The sequence below is a fragment of the Watersipora subatra genome, chromosome 4 (assembly GCF_963576615.1).
Source record: "Watersipora subatra chromosome 4, tzWatSuba1.1, whole genome shotgun sequence".
In the NCBI taxonomy this organism is placed as follows: domain Eukaryota; kingdom Metazoa; phylum Bryozoa; class Gymnolaemata; order Cheilostomatida; family Watersiporidae; genus Watersipora; species Watersipora subatra.
The window spans coordinates 6,696,600-6,710,603 of NC_088711.1; the positions used below are offsets into that span (position 1 = coordinate 6,696,600).

Genomic DNA, 14,004 nt, shown 5'->3' on the forward strand with positions numbered 1-14,004 from the left:
CTTTCGCTTTACACTTTCATATGGACTAGAGCACCCATTATCCAAAAACATTGAATCATTTCGCTTGATGTAACACTTTGTGACTACAATCAGCATATGTGGTATGTATTGGCTTTGAAAGCAATAACAATTTAAGGACTAATGAAAGGGTGCATTCAAATGACTCCAACAATTACAAACTGACAATATATTTGCTATTATTTAGTAATAAAGCTAAGTATAACAAAATATTAATAATTATAGGCATCTCAAGATGATTCCATAAATCAAGAACAAACAAGTTCACGAGAACATTAAATATAGTGCTGAAAACCCATGCTTACAGAATAAAAAATACATAATGAAAAACAGCACGCTTGTGATAGTTGTTCAAGTGTTTAAAAGTTAGCAAATGCATAAAGTATGGTGAAGAAATTGAGGTTAGTAGTAAATATATATACATTAAAAAGAATGAAGTAAAAGTAACTTCAGGTTGATGGTGAATGGTTGGAAATGACTAGCTAAGCAAGCAACTAAGCATCATGTTGATGCAATAGCCGAAAACCCTCTAGATAATTCTAAATTTAAAATATTTGAACACGTTTAAAGTGGTGGTTAAATGATCCATTAGGACAAAAAGTATGCATTTAATCACAGGGGTATAGTGTCATGTAAAACCAACCGCTCCTACTGCTGCCGATCCTTGATCTTCTGCGTCTCCATGAATATCAACTCCTTCAAGTTTTCCTTCGGCAAGTCGTCCACTTCTGTCTCGAATGTAAATGGCTCAAGAGCAACCGGCTAAAATGCCAACATAATAGATTCAAATTCTTCAGAGGTATTTGTGGTATTGGCAGACCGGAGGCCATGTTTAATTGGTTACCAAATGACAGCAGCAGAAAAGCAAGTCGGCAAATTGTTAGCAATACTGTCTAGGCAAAAATAATGATATGGCAGAACTAGACTTGAACTCAGAACTAGTCCATTTAGAACCACATCTGACTGCTAATAGAAATGACCAATAGGAATAGAGTACCTCATCTGCAGGGTCATAGTACTGCTCAACGTATGGGTGAGCAAGTGCTTGCTCCACAGTAATACGCTTGTGGGGATTGAATGTAAGCATCTTGTCTAGGAGATCGAGCACTGTAATCAATAACAATTAGAATATAACCTTACTTCAAGAACTTGCATGTCTTTTAAATGGTTCGCTTGTCATACTGACGATGCCATAAGAGAGAGAAGTGCACCAATAAAAATAATTTCAAATACAGAGAAAAGGTTTAGTTTTTTATAATAACAATACTGCTTGCAAGAACATGCCTATTACCTTGTATAAAATAAAGTATTCACCACCACTGTTTCTCTACATAATACATACTACATAGCATGTGCAGATAAGGAATATTACCTTTAGAGCCAGCATATTTAGAGTAGAGAGTTCCCCATTCTAGCTTAGGTTTATATGGGAGTGACTGCAAATATCCACGAGCCTAGAATAACAAAAAGGGTTACGTAGAAGCATGTACAGCCTCCAGAAAAAGAATTGAAATTCATGTAAATGCTATTCAGTTCTGACAGGAAATATAAGCATAAGTAGAGTTTGTCCTTGGACAGCAATTTTTTCTGAAAAGCATGAAACTGAAAATTACCAGTCGTTATAATCATTTGCAGCCAATCAGAGCATAAAACCAGAAAAAAACGATCATATTGATTAGTAATATCTTCCTTGCGGCTCATAACAGCCAATCAATAAAACAATCAGGTGTTGTTCAGGTATAAAGTCCTCGCTGTAACGCGGGTACAGAAAAATTGTAAGGTTGTTGGTAGCCATTACCAAGAAAATACGTTATAACTAACAATGAGTGTGGTAAATACCATCCAGCAGCATTTATCTTAATAAAGATTATTCTGAAAAACCTTTTGCAATTCTATATCCTTCCAACTATTTGGAATCGCTACACTTAAAAACCCTTTCCCAAGCCATAATAAATATTCACCATAAACAAATGACTAAAAAACCAAATAAAAAATAAACCACAACTGGTTTTTTAAGAGAATTTTTCACTCTTTATCCTTTGAAATTTGGATTAATATATGGAGGAATATCAAGTTAGGGCGGTGTTGAGATTATGGCCGAGTGTTACCAGGAAACTGGTATCTGTAACAGAAGATATGGTGAATGCCAAGAACAATATTTACTAACTAGATCGGCACCTATAATACATGTTAGTGCCAGCACCTATATGTGTTAGTGCCGGCAACTATACATGTTAGTGCCGGGACCTATACATGTTAGTGCCGGCACCGATACATGTTAGTGCCGAGACCTATACATGTTACTGCCGGCACCTATACATGTTAGTGCCAGCACATATACATGTTAGTGCTGGGACCTATAATACATGTTAGTGCTGGGACCTATAATACATGTTAGTGTCGGCACCAATACATGTTAGTGCCGGCACCTATACATGTTAGTACCGGCACCTATACATGTATAGGTGCCGGCACCTATACATGTTAGTACCGGGACCTATACATGTTAGTACCGGCACCTATACATGCTAGTACCAGCACCTATACATGCTAGTACCAGCACCTATATATTCTAGATCTTAGATCGTAAGATGAACTGACTTGCAGTATATGAACAGCAGAACAATAACAACAATACGATAGTGTGGAAAATACCCACGCTGTAAGATGATAATAGGTACAATGAAGGAGGCAGGCAAAGCAGCAAGTGGAATATTATGAAGTATGTTTCAAACCTTCTCATTGATGATGCAGTTGAGGTCATCTGCGGTGGGAGAGCCAAGCACTCCTAAAATGTGATTCAATTGGTCGAGGTCTGACAGTCGGCATTAAGAAAAGTAAAATTATTGACAATTATGCATGCTGTAGAACACAGACGCTGAAATGCCTCTAAAACCACATCTTATTCAAAACTTTTGGGGGGAAAAATCACCGCCAGAAGTTTGGAACTCGAGACAAGCTGTACCATTACGGGTTTTCATATTGTCCTTGAGCATCAACAAAAACAGCTGATGTGTTCTTCGCCACGAGTTTCATTATCATAAAAGTATTAAAGCAAGCCTAGCTTTATGTTCCAGTATTGTATGGACACAAGGATACAATGCTTGCCAGGAAAGATAGGTTTGTTGCTAAGCATCTCCGCTAAAATGCAGCCAACACTCCACACATCTATTGACTTTGTGTATCCCTTCGAATTCAACATAATCTCGGGAGCGCGATACCACCTCGTGGCCACGTACTCTGTCAAGAAGCCTGTGTGGTCATGGTCAGGGTCAGCAACTCGAGCCAAGCCAAAGTCACAAATCTGGAAGTACAAGACAACATATATAGGGAACCGCATTCTATTGGCTGATAGTACTCATTCTTAGTAAAAATTCACCAAACCATTCTCAAAAATTTACTTCCTGTAGTGCACTAGGTAGGGTAATAGGTATTGAGATTGTCTGCTAGGCACTGTCATAATATTTCACAAGCAAGTAACAATGTCGCGATAAAAATCCTAATTGGAAAACTAAGTTGGCTAAATCCTAATAGCGTGATACGATTAACTGCAAACGACAACACCAAGCTTAACCTTAAAGCAAATCTCAGCTCCAGCTCTTATCATACACAATATGTCAAATATGACAAAATTGGAAGCTATAAAAATTAAGTACATATGAAGGTATTTGAGGACAAAGAGGAATGCATGCACATTTTCCATCTATATATACATATATATATATATATATAAACATGTATATATTTCTCAAAGTTTGTGTGACTGTGTTTCTGTGTGTTTGTGTATGTCCAGCTATAGCTATTAAAATCTTGGAACGAAGAACCTGTATTGCAAAAGATTTGATTTCGGACCCTCCCGTTCGTTGGTCCCTTACCAATTAAGCCACAAGAGCTTGATGGATTTATTAGGGAACATATGTCGTCGTTAAATGGGTGCAAATATGCTACCTGCCCTCTGTGACGTTGTGCCGTAACATCACAGAGAGCGGTAGCGTAATTTTATGCACGCTCAACTGCGAGAGCAAGGAGTTAGCTCTTCTTAGTAAGCTTGCTCAAATTAGTCATTGGCAATGTGCCAGGCTATTGGAAAGTGGCAGGCAACTACACTACCTTTCATTGATTATAAGCTGATTTTTAATAACCCGTGCAACGCCGGGAATTCCGCTAGTTTACTATACATATGAAATAACAAAAGATTACTTTTAGATCACAGGTGGTGTTCAAGAGGAGGTTGCTAGGTTTGAGGTCACGGTGAAGAACATTAGCTGAGTGAATGTACTTGAGTCCACGGAGAATCTGGTAGAGGAAGTAACAGATGTGATCGTTGCCAACCTGCTGAGTCCTAAGCAGTTTGTACAGATCAGTTTCCATGAGAGTCTGCACAATATATCTGAGAGGACCACACTAAGGAAACATGCGTCTGCATAGGTTACACGAGGAATCAAGAGGAGAGAGCTAGCAATTTCAATACTTGTCATAATGACTCTTTTAAACATATACCCTGCTATCAGTAATGCTAGCATATGAAATAAGTAAAAAGTATTCCAGTCAATGATCAAACAAAGGTCGGAAGCTGGCTAGATGCAGAATTGTTTTGTTGGAAACTTTCAGTAAAGAGAAACTAAATAAAAAAGTAGCACCTAAAAGTGTCATTAATCAGGCCTGCATCACTATCGGGTAATAAAAACATTACATCACCAAACACAGTAATTCACAGAAGCAGACAAGCTGTGATGTTATTTTAAGATTTCTTTCAAACCATCATGCCGGCATCACCAATAGTAGCTGTGCAGTTAATAACCATGAAAACTTAATATATGGTATGGAGATGACGCCAATCTGCTTCCAACGTTGCTGTACCACACTTATACATAGGATACATATCTTTCATTTCATCCACTGTTGAAGCCCTTATGATATCACGAATGTCAATAATCTACAAAACAAATACACTTGTACGAAGATGACGCAAACAGCTTTGATAGTTACAGAAATAAGGACAATACAGATAAGAAAGGTAGGGATGAAAACTGCGAGAAAGAAACATGCCATTAATCGATTTTAGTGAGAACACTATGTTGATATCAAATGCTAAAGCTCCCCAGACGATTATGGCTTGCTTATGGCTTACAAGGATCGGCAACCTTAGGTGAAAAATCCAATCTCCATTTCAGCTCCAGTCTATCATTAACATAATATGGTTATGCAACAGTCATGCTTGATTAAATAGCCAACGCAGCACCACTGAATCACAACAGACAATGCAAAGCAGTTTGTCTATGGCAGAAAAGAAAACAATTCTTGGCCTAGAAGTTAATGTCAAGGCATGGCAACAGAACACCATCACAGAGTTCATGACCTGCTCACAGATAACTCATACATACGTTTTCATGTCTAAAATGTGCCAAGATCTTAATTTCCCTCAAAGTTCTTTGACAGTATGTCTGATGCTCAAATGGAGATATCTTTTTAATGGCAACTTTGTTTGCCTGATCAGCGGTGACTTCATTGTCAATTGCCGAACTGCAAGAAAAGCAAAATACGGGGTAGCCAACAGAATGCTAATGTTGAATTAAAAATATTTAAAAAAAACAAAATAAAACTTTAATATTCTATGCAATCATATCGTCTCCTACATGCATATGCATAATCGTGACTGCTCAACGCCAATTATGATTGCCAACGTTTTAATTTGTGGACAGAAAACCTACACTAGCAAAAGCGTTCCAGGTGCATTAAATTCTTTTTAGCAATTATACCGCGAGTGGAATGTAATGTAAAAATTACCTACTAAATCAGCTGAAACAATTATTACCGAATGAACCTCATCTACAATATATTTCTTCATCAAACATACGTATCTATAACTTGCATTTTTAACTTTATTAATGTAACTAAACACGGAATAATCTAATGAGTAACGAACGACTGCATAACGCGTGTAGGAGCTTTCGACGCTTATGCGAAGGTTAACAGATATTAAACTTGCAAAATGTTATAAAATTCTATGCTAGATTCTGAGAAAGTAATACAGTGTGCAGCAAAAAAAATTGGCGCACATTAAATACATAAACAGACTATGAAATAATTAGATACGATAATACTTTATTATAATTAACTAAAAATAAATAGTACAAACATGTGATTTCACACACCATTTCTATATCACTTACACGACAATGCCATATGCACCTTCTCCTATGTATGCTAGATTGTTGTAACGAGGTCCGACTTCGAAGACTTGCCCTCGAACGATTTCGGTGTTACAACCAGGCACGGCACCAGTAGTAGCCATCTTTGAGTTACAAGCGACTTCCGCATAAAATAAGATTACGGTAAATCAAAGTTATTATCGAGATTACATGCGACGGGTTTCACTTAGTCGCGCAACTAGCGTTAGTATCGTGGATGCTAAGCAACCGTGCAGACATTTAGGTAGTTTGCCAAGAAAAGTTTTCGTCCGCAGAAAAGCTATCGTTCATAACAAAGGCTTTGAAAACGTAGGACGAGGCGCACATCATTTCATCTGTGTTGCTTTGTGCATAGCACATAAATTAGTTGTTTGGTAATGATAACACATTCAAACTCATTCAAAACACTTGCTTGAGTGCCAGTGTATTAAAATGAGTTAAAACGAACACGGACTGATTTGGTTCATTAGTAAAAAAGATATGACAGGTTTACCATAACGCGACGTAACAGTTTTTCATTAGATTGTTAGTAGTAGTATTCAAACGTTTCTTACCAGGTATGTATACTCATGCTGTAATTACTTTCAGAAGCTGAATATATATCTAAGTCTAGTCATCCATAAGTTTCACATAACTTTTGTACACTTTATTGTCAAGTTACAGATAGGTTGCATCAAACTATTAATGTTGTTTTGGGGTGTAGCATTATGTATTTGTTTATCTTAAGTTTGCAATGGCTCATTTTTATTATGTCTTATGAAGGTTCATTTCTGAACATTTTTACTTTATGGATAAGTGTTCTTAAGTAGCCTGTAAAATTTGGTCTGCAATAGATGGCAATAAAGCTAACAGAATACCTTGGGAGCAAATAAAGGCTAATTCAGAATGTTAATTTTTACTGAAAATCATAAAAAGTTTAAAAACACAAGCTTAAGCTAATGCTGTCAGCACCTAGATAACACTTGAGTTGGGATATATTACCATCATTCACAAAAAAATTGTTAAAAAGCACATACAGCATGAAAACCATAATATGAGTCAAAGAGTATTACCTCGTATTACCTCGTAGCTGTCTTCACACTAGATCCCTTAATGTGAAAGTGGTGTGCCTCATAAGATTTAATTTATTTTGTCAGTGGATTTCAATTTTCGAGTAATTGAGTTTAACGTTAGTGAGTAGTGCAAGCTTAACTTGCTATATAAGTTTATAGTGCTTTAGCTGAGTGGTTATTTGTATGATTTTTAATGTCTCTTATGGCTCTAGGTAGAAAGCTGTTAAAGTATTCACTTTTAGTGGCATGTACGGATGATGGTAATCCTTTACTGTTTGCTCGAGTTTGAATGTGAGGCTCGGATTGGTTAATAAGTTGGTCGTATGAACTGTTCAGTGCTGAATGCTTATCCTCTTCACTAAGCATCCTCATTAAAAGTCATAGGCTGATGTCACAATGTCTCTTTTGTAGTAGCTCTAGACCAAGTTTTTCTTTTGCTTCATTAACACTTAGTAGATTGACGAATATAATAAAAACTATAAAAATATATCATAAATCACAAAATCTGCCGCATAGAAAAAGCTTTTAGATCATATATTTTAGACTTAATCAACATTAACCCTTTTTTGTTTTTAGTCAGCTGTGGTATCCATTTAAGTTGATGCACTACAAGGATGAAAATTTATGTACTGTATAAGGGTTTGTAGGTTAGTTTGTAGGCCTATTTTATATTTCTGTTATAAGTATTGTTTTTTCAAGAATCATTTTCAGATAGTATTATCACTAACAAAAAATATATAATTTTTTCAAGATCGTCAAAAGTTTTTAAATAGTTCTGATTAGAACAGTGCTGAGTTAACAGTTACTGATGCAGTTTATAGAAATTGTTAAACAAATAAATCATTCTATTTAGTGCAATGTGCAAAAATTCGATTTGCTTACCCAAAATAGTTTCTTTCTTACTCTGCTGATTGCCTCTAATCTAATTAATAAACCAGTTTAATTTATTATTTTATGGCAGTCTAATATAAAAAAATTATTTGAGTTTTAGTTTTGAGCAATCTGAAAAACAGTAACAGACTTACATAATCGGGCAAAATCTTTACTCTTTTTGCAGTCTATAACGAGTAAAAAAGTTTAGATCAGGCCAGCGCTGTTTTCAGTGTTTTACGTTGCTCAGTACTCAGTGCTCAGTGCTCAGTACTCATTGCTCAGTACTCAGTGCTCAGTACTCAGTACTCAGTGCTCAGTACACAGTGCTCAGTACTCAGTGCTCAGTACTGGTGAGCACAGCGCTCAGTACTGGTGAGCTCAGTACTCAGTGCTCAGTACTGGTGAGCACTGTTTTATTAAACTAACGATATACGTTACTTGTCATTTCTCCAACTTAGATTAGAAATGAATACACCAAACATACACAATTTTTTGCGCACTGTGTTAACCAACAAACCCATAACTACACTAATAAAAAAAACATCATTTTGGAAACTCAATATAGATTTCAGAAAAGCAAAGGAACTAGTGAAGCATTGATAGAATTTACAAACAATACACTTGCAGCTTTAAACAATAGTCTATCTGGTTTAGGTATATTCATTGACTTCTCAAAGGCTTTTAATACAATAGATCCCTCTATTTTAATAAATAAGCTTAAGCAAAAAAATTTTTCTCATTCGAGTTTAGAATTAATTCAAAATTGTCTATCAAATTGTCTTCAAAGTGTTATAATAATGCAAAATATATCACAAGCTTTAGTAATTAAATGTGGAGTGCCACAAGGATTCATCCTTGGACCTACACTATTTTTGTCATATATAAATGATCTTGTAAAAAGCACTGATAAATTTAAAACTATTCTGTTTGCTGATGATGCTAACTTATTTTATACTGTTAAAAACTTGAATGAGATGTAGCTATGATTACCAGAGAATTAGACGTGATAAAAATTGGTATGACCAAAACAACCCAATATTGAATGTTGACAAGGCAAATTTCATAGTAATTCAAAACCCATAAAATGAATTTTGATTAACAAAAACTATTTCCATGAATGGACAAAACATACAAATGACAAGTAACATAAAATTTTTAGGCATTATAATAGATAGTACATTAAACTGGTCAAAACACATAGAACTATTGAGAAAACAACTGCGACAAAGCTTGGGACTTATTTACCAGGCCTCATTGATCTTACTAAAAATGCCTTTTTTATATATGCTTTTATATAATACTCTAATTAACAGTGAAATAGTTTATTGCTTAGATTCATGGAAAAATGCTTCAATGAGTTACTTAAACAAAATTTTGGTCATCCAGAAGCGAATAATATATCATAACACCTCAAACTAACTTGTCAACACATTGCAACACTTGTCATTCCTTATTTTTTCTTCCACTCTCCTTTCCTATTGGTGGCCATAGACATGTTGCCTATCGTGTGTCATCAGCATGGAATTCCTTGCCAATTTGGCTAAAAAAAATTGATAGTCATGATGGTTTTATGGCTGCTTTGAAGCAGTACTGACTAGACTCTCTGGAATAGATTTATTCTGATTTGTTTCGCTTAGACAACTATGTTTTCTTCATCTGTTAACTCATCTGTTAATCTGTTAATTTTAACAACTGTTAATCTCATCTGTTAACTCAAGCTCTGCGCCTCGAATAGCTAGGCTACTGCGCATATGGACCCTCATTGCACCTTTTTTATATCCTCTTGTTATTTTATGATTTAATGTATTGTATGGGTTGATATTACTCTAAAGCTAAAAGGTAGAGAGTTACTAATAATACTCATATCAAAAACATTTAGGCCTATGTAGGAGTTATAAAAAAAGCTACATCGAATAATTATTAGAGTTTTAGGTAAGAACAGAGAGAAAAGAAAAGTTACTTACACAATATTGCAATAGTTCTATTATTTATTCATTTATACTTTTAGATCTTTTAGACCTTGCGAGAGGTCATCTGCTTCAATAACTATTCTTAATGCTAGCTCAAGCGAGTTGTGTCTCAGGCTATTGATTAACTGTATGATAAAGATTGCGAAACTTGCAAACAAAATTTACATAATTGCTTTTATAAAGTGGTTGATAACGCACAATCACATGTGTATAAAAATTAAGTTTTAAGTGTATATCTATTTATCTTATACCTATACATATATTTCTCAAAGTATGTCTGTGGATCTGTGGATCTGTGGATCTGTAGATCTGTAGTTCCTGCTATAGCTATAGCGAACGCTGATTATTTTACTGATGCAGCTATGCATTACAATGCCTCTATTAAGAAATATTTTTCATAAGGTTCGATTACTATACCTTGGGTCAAGGTCAATTCTTCTCGCACGAACAATTATATTGTCTCTGTATCGTCATATTCAAAGTTTGGCTGGATAGCTTCTGGTGGAACAGTAATCTTTTTTATACACAACTTGATATTATTAATTCTACATCTTCAGGATTTTTATTTGGTTTTCCCAGTTCGTATTAATTGTATCATTACCGAATCATTTCTTATTGTAATCGTAGCAAAACCGACTTAATTTAGCTATTACTTGCGAATTATTTCACATTTACATCTAAACCTTTTTATAGTTGTTTTATTTTTTTTAATTTATTTGACCTGCACGAAACATTTTCCTGATGATATGATGTTCAAAAGTTAGAATGGCAAATGTTGTTATATGTTATATATATATATATATATATATATATATATATATATATATATATATATATATATTATATATACATATGTATATATATATACAGTATATACATACATATATATATATATACTAGCAGTACTACCCGGCGTTGGCAGGGTAATAAAAGTCTTTAGACAAAAAATTTATTTGTATTTAACAAATAACAACATTTATTTGTATTTATTATATAACACCATTTGCCAATCTAACTTTCAATTGTGTAGTTAAAATAAATTGGGTGAGAAAATATAAACAACTGTAAAGGTTTTCAAACTTTGTCAAACCGCTGTAACTTTCAAACTTCATATCATGAGGAAAATGTTTTGTACAGATCAGATAAATTAAAAAAAATAAAACAATTATAAAAGGGTTTAAATACAAATGTGAAATAGTTCGTAAGTAATAGCTAAATTAAGTCTGTTTTGCTACGATTACAATAAAAAATGGTTATAATGATACAATTAATACGAACTGAGAAAACCAAATAAAAATCCTGAATATGTTGAATTAATAATAACAATTCTTGCATAGAAGTGTGTATAAAAAAGGTTACTGTTCTATCAGAAGCTATCCATCAAAACTTTAAATACGATGATACTGGTACAAATGTATCAGAAGCTGTTCTATCAGAAGCTATCCATCAAAACTTTAAATACGATGATACTGGTACAAATGTAAACATGAGATATCGTCCTGTTGTTGTCTGGCCGAAAGGAGAGAGAATGTAGATGCTCTTCCTACAAAGATAATACAATTGTCCGCATAAAAAAATTGGCTTGAATATAGCAATTGAACCTTACAAAAAATCAAAAAAAGAAGTTCAAGAAAATACGAAAAAGCATCGAGTTTCACATAGTTAATAGAATTCTTAGAGTTCCAAATAATACATCATTTAGCGTGTGCATACATTATACACTATATAGTATATGATAATGGCTTTGTTCAATATGCCTTGTACAGCTCGGTGGTAGAGCGAGTGAATTTAAAACTAACGGTTGCAATCTCCATGAGTTCAGATCCATCAGAATATGGCATTTTACTTGGAAGATTCTAATAGCTATAGCTGGACAAACACACACATGCACACACCCACAGACAGAGACACACAGACTCCAATGCGCGCACACAAAGACAGAGACACACACACAGGCAGAGCCACACTCAGAGACACACACACAGGAAGAGCCACACTCAGAGACACACACACAGGAAGAGACACATACACATAGACAGAAACATACACACACAAGCGCACACACGCACGCACACACTTACGCACACAGATACACACACAGACGGTCCTAGATCCAGACACACAGATGCACAGATGCACGCATGCACGCACAGACCAACACGTAAATTTTGAGATACATATTTTGTATATATACACATATAACTATCTACTAAAAAATTATCCATTACAAAATCAGATCAAAGGAAGACATATGAATGTAAAGTTGAATACTTTTATGAATTTAATATAAAAGGAAAGTAGGCATAAAATTATGTAGTAATAGGCAAAAACAAGAATGAGTGTATCTAGATGTTATAAATAATGAGAGAAGTTAAGAAACATCGTTATGACAAACTCAATGAATATTGCAGTAACTGTGCAGGTGTTTCAATGGGTACTCCTACACCCTTGAACTTAACAATACTTGTGCCATACAACATTCAGTAAACACTATGTAGTTTGCTTGCTTATTGTATCTTTCTAAAGCAAGTTTCAATACATAAAGTGAAGATAAAATAGTTTGATAAAGAGAAAATGGGAGACCATTTATTTATGTTCCAACTAGGAGAAGTTGGAGTATTTAAGGGTTGTCTACTCTGGCTACCCAAAAAATCATTCACTGGAAGATCATAAGTACATTTGTTGATGTTGAATAGTAAAAATAAACAGTTTTCAGTTTTTTATGTTAGCGATGTTTTTGCTATTAGGAATAATGCCATTGATTGAGTATTAAAAGCTCTGATGAAATAGCTGCCATTGCAAGAGCCGATCAGCAACTGCAAGAGAAATGCATAGGAAGTAAAAGGAAGTAAAAGGCTAATTAAGTCACATTGTGATTTATTTGTTTAACAATTACTGTAAACTGTATCAGTAATTGTCACATCAGTGATGTTCAAATCAGAATTATCTAAAAACTCATGACTACCTTGAAAAAATAAAAACTTTTTTGCTAGCAATAATATCATCTAACAAGGATCTTTAGTTACATTTGGATCTTTTGAAATCTTGGAACTATAAAGATTTTTAGGACTATCTAACAAGGATCTGGTGTTATGAAATTGTTTTAGAAAGGACAGCAGCTCTTCACAATGTCGTCTGAAAATGATTCTAACCAGTATGCTGAGAATCCAAATTTTGGTAAGTTTGAAGAGGACAAACTGTCTGCGATGGATGACCCTCATCTCATCAAGCTCTCAACCGATGACCAACAGCATGAGACAACAGAGAGGCCAATCGAGATTGATAATTCCCGCCAATATGCTCCTTCGCCTCGCAACCTGATCTGTCCAAAACCGCTGCCGAAGGAATACATCGATGAAAGCAGGAAAAGTCATTCAGGTGGCAACTTTGATCCGATTCTCCATCAGTCACGACGAGACATGTATGGTGGAGATAGGAAGGTTGGAATACCAGCAAATTTCCAGAATATTCTTTATGACATTTCAAATGCCGTCATCAAAATAAGCAACTATGGCGAGGTTAATAAGGCAACTAAACGCGTGTTTAAGGACAAACAGGCCATATTTGAATACCTGGCTACGTACTTGGAACATCGCCTGATACAAAGGCAAGACCTAACAGGTATCCTTCCAGGTATGTCATTATCAAGCCGATAAACAAGGTGTCTAGGAGTTACCATATGTAGCGATGACTTCCACGCCAATTACGTATTATACGCAGTTAAATATAAAAAAAACTTTTGTAAAATGAAAGCATTAGTGAGCTATGATCTTTCATAGCTAAAGATAGTTTGGTCACGTTATAAAACAGTATGAATAATGGAATACCATGGTTCATAACCTTAACGCTCTGTCTCAATTTAGAATGTGCTCTATCCTATCGATTGCAGATTATTCCCTA

At 34.8% G+C, this 14,004-nt stretch overlaps 1 protein-coding gene across 1 annotated transcript; it reads right to left on the reverse strand.

The window, feature by feature from the left end:
* Positions 1-172: 172 nt before the first annotated feature.
* LOC137393741 (mitogen-activated protein kinase 1-like) lies at positions 173-6,325 on the reverse strand. Its single transcript, XM_068080424.1, has 9 exons — positions 6,192-6,325; positions 5,403-5,541; positions 4,899-4,954; positions 4,219-4,408; positions 3,118-3,322; positions 2,754-2,833; positions 1,391-1,472; positions 1,016-1,125; positions 173-780 (listed from the first exon to the last, which is right to left on the reverse strand). Exons 1-9 carry the CDS (start codon positions 6,311-6,313, stop codon positions 667-669), a joined length of 1,098 nt encoding a protein of 365 aa, XP_067936525.1. The 5' UTR covers positions 6,314-6,325; the 3' UTR covers positions 173-666.
* Between the last annotated feature and the right edge of the window lie 7,679 nt (positions 6,326-14,004).

What these genes read in the sequence shown, in the direction of transcription:
- LOC137393741 (XM_068080424.1), bottom strand. Translation starts at nt 6,313, where the DNA reads ATGGCTACTACTGGTGCCGTGCCTGGTTGTAACACCGAAATCGTTCGA. An exon ending in GTGGATGAAATGAAAGATAT is followed by an intron (nt 4,409 to 4,898) that starts GTATCCTATGTA and finishes TGGTCCTCTCAG; the next exon opens with ATATATTGTGCAGACTCTCA. An exon ending in ACTGCATCATCAATGAGAAG is followed by an intron (nt 1,473 to 2,753) that starts GTTTGAAACATA and finishes TTGTTATTCTAG; the next exon opens with GCTCGTGGATATTTGCAGTC.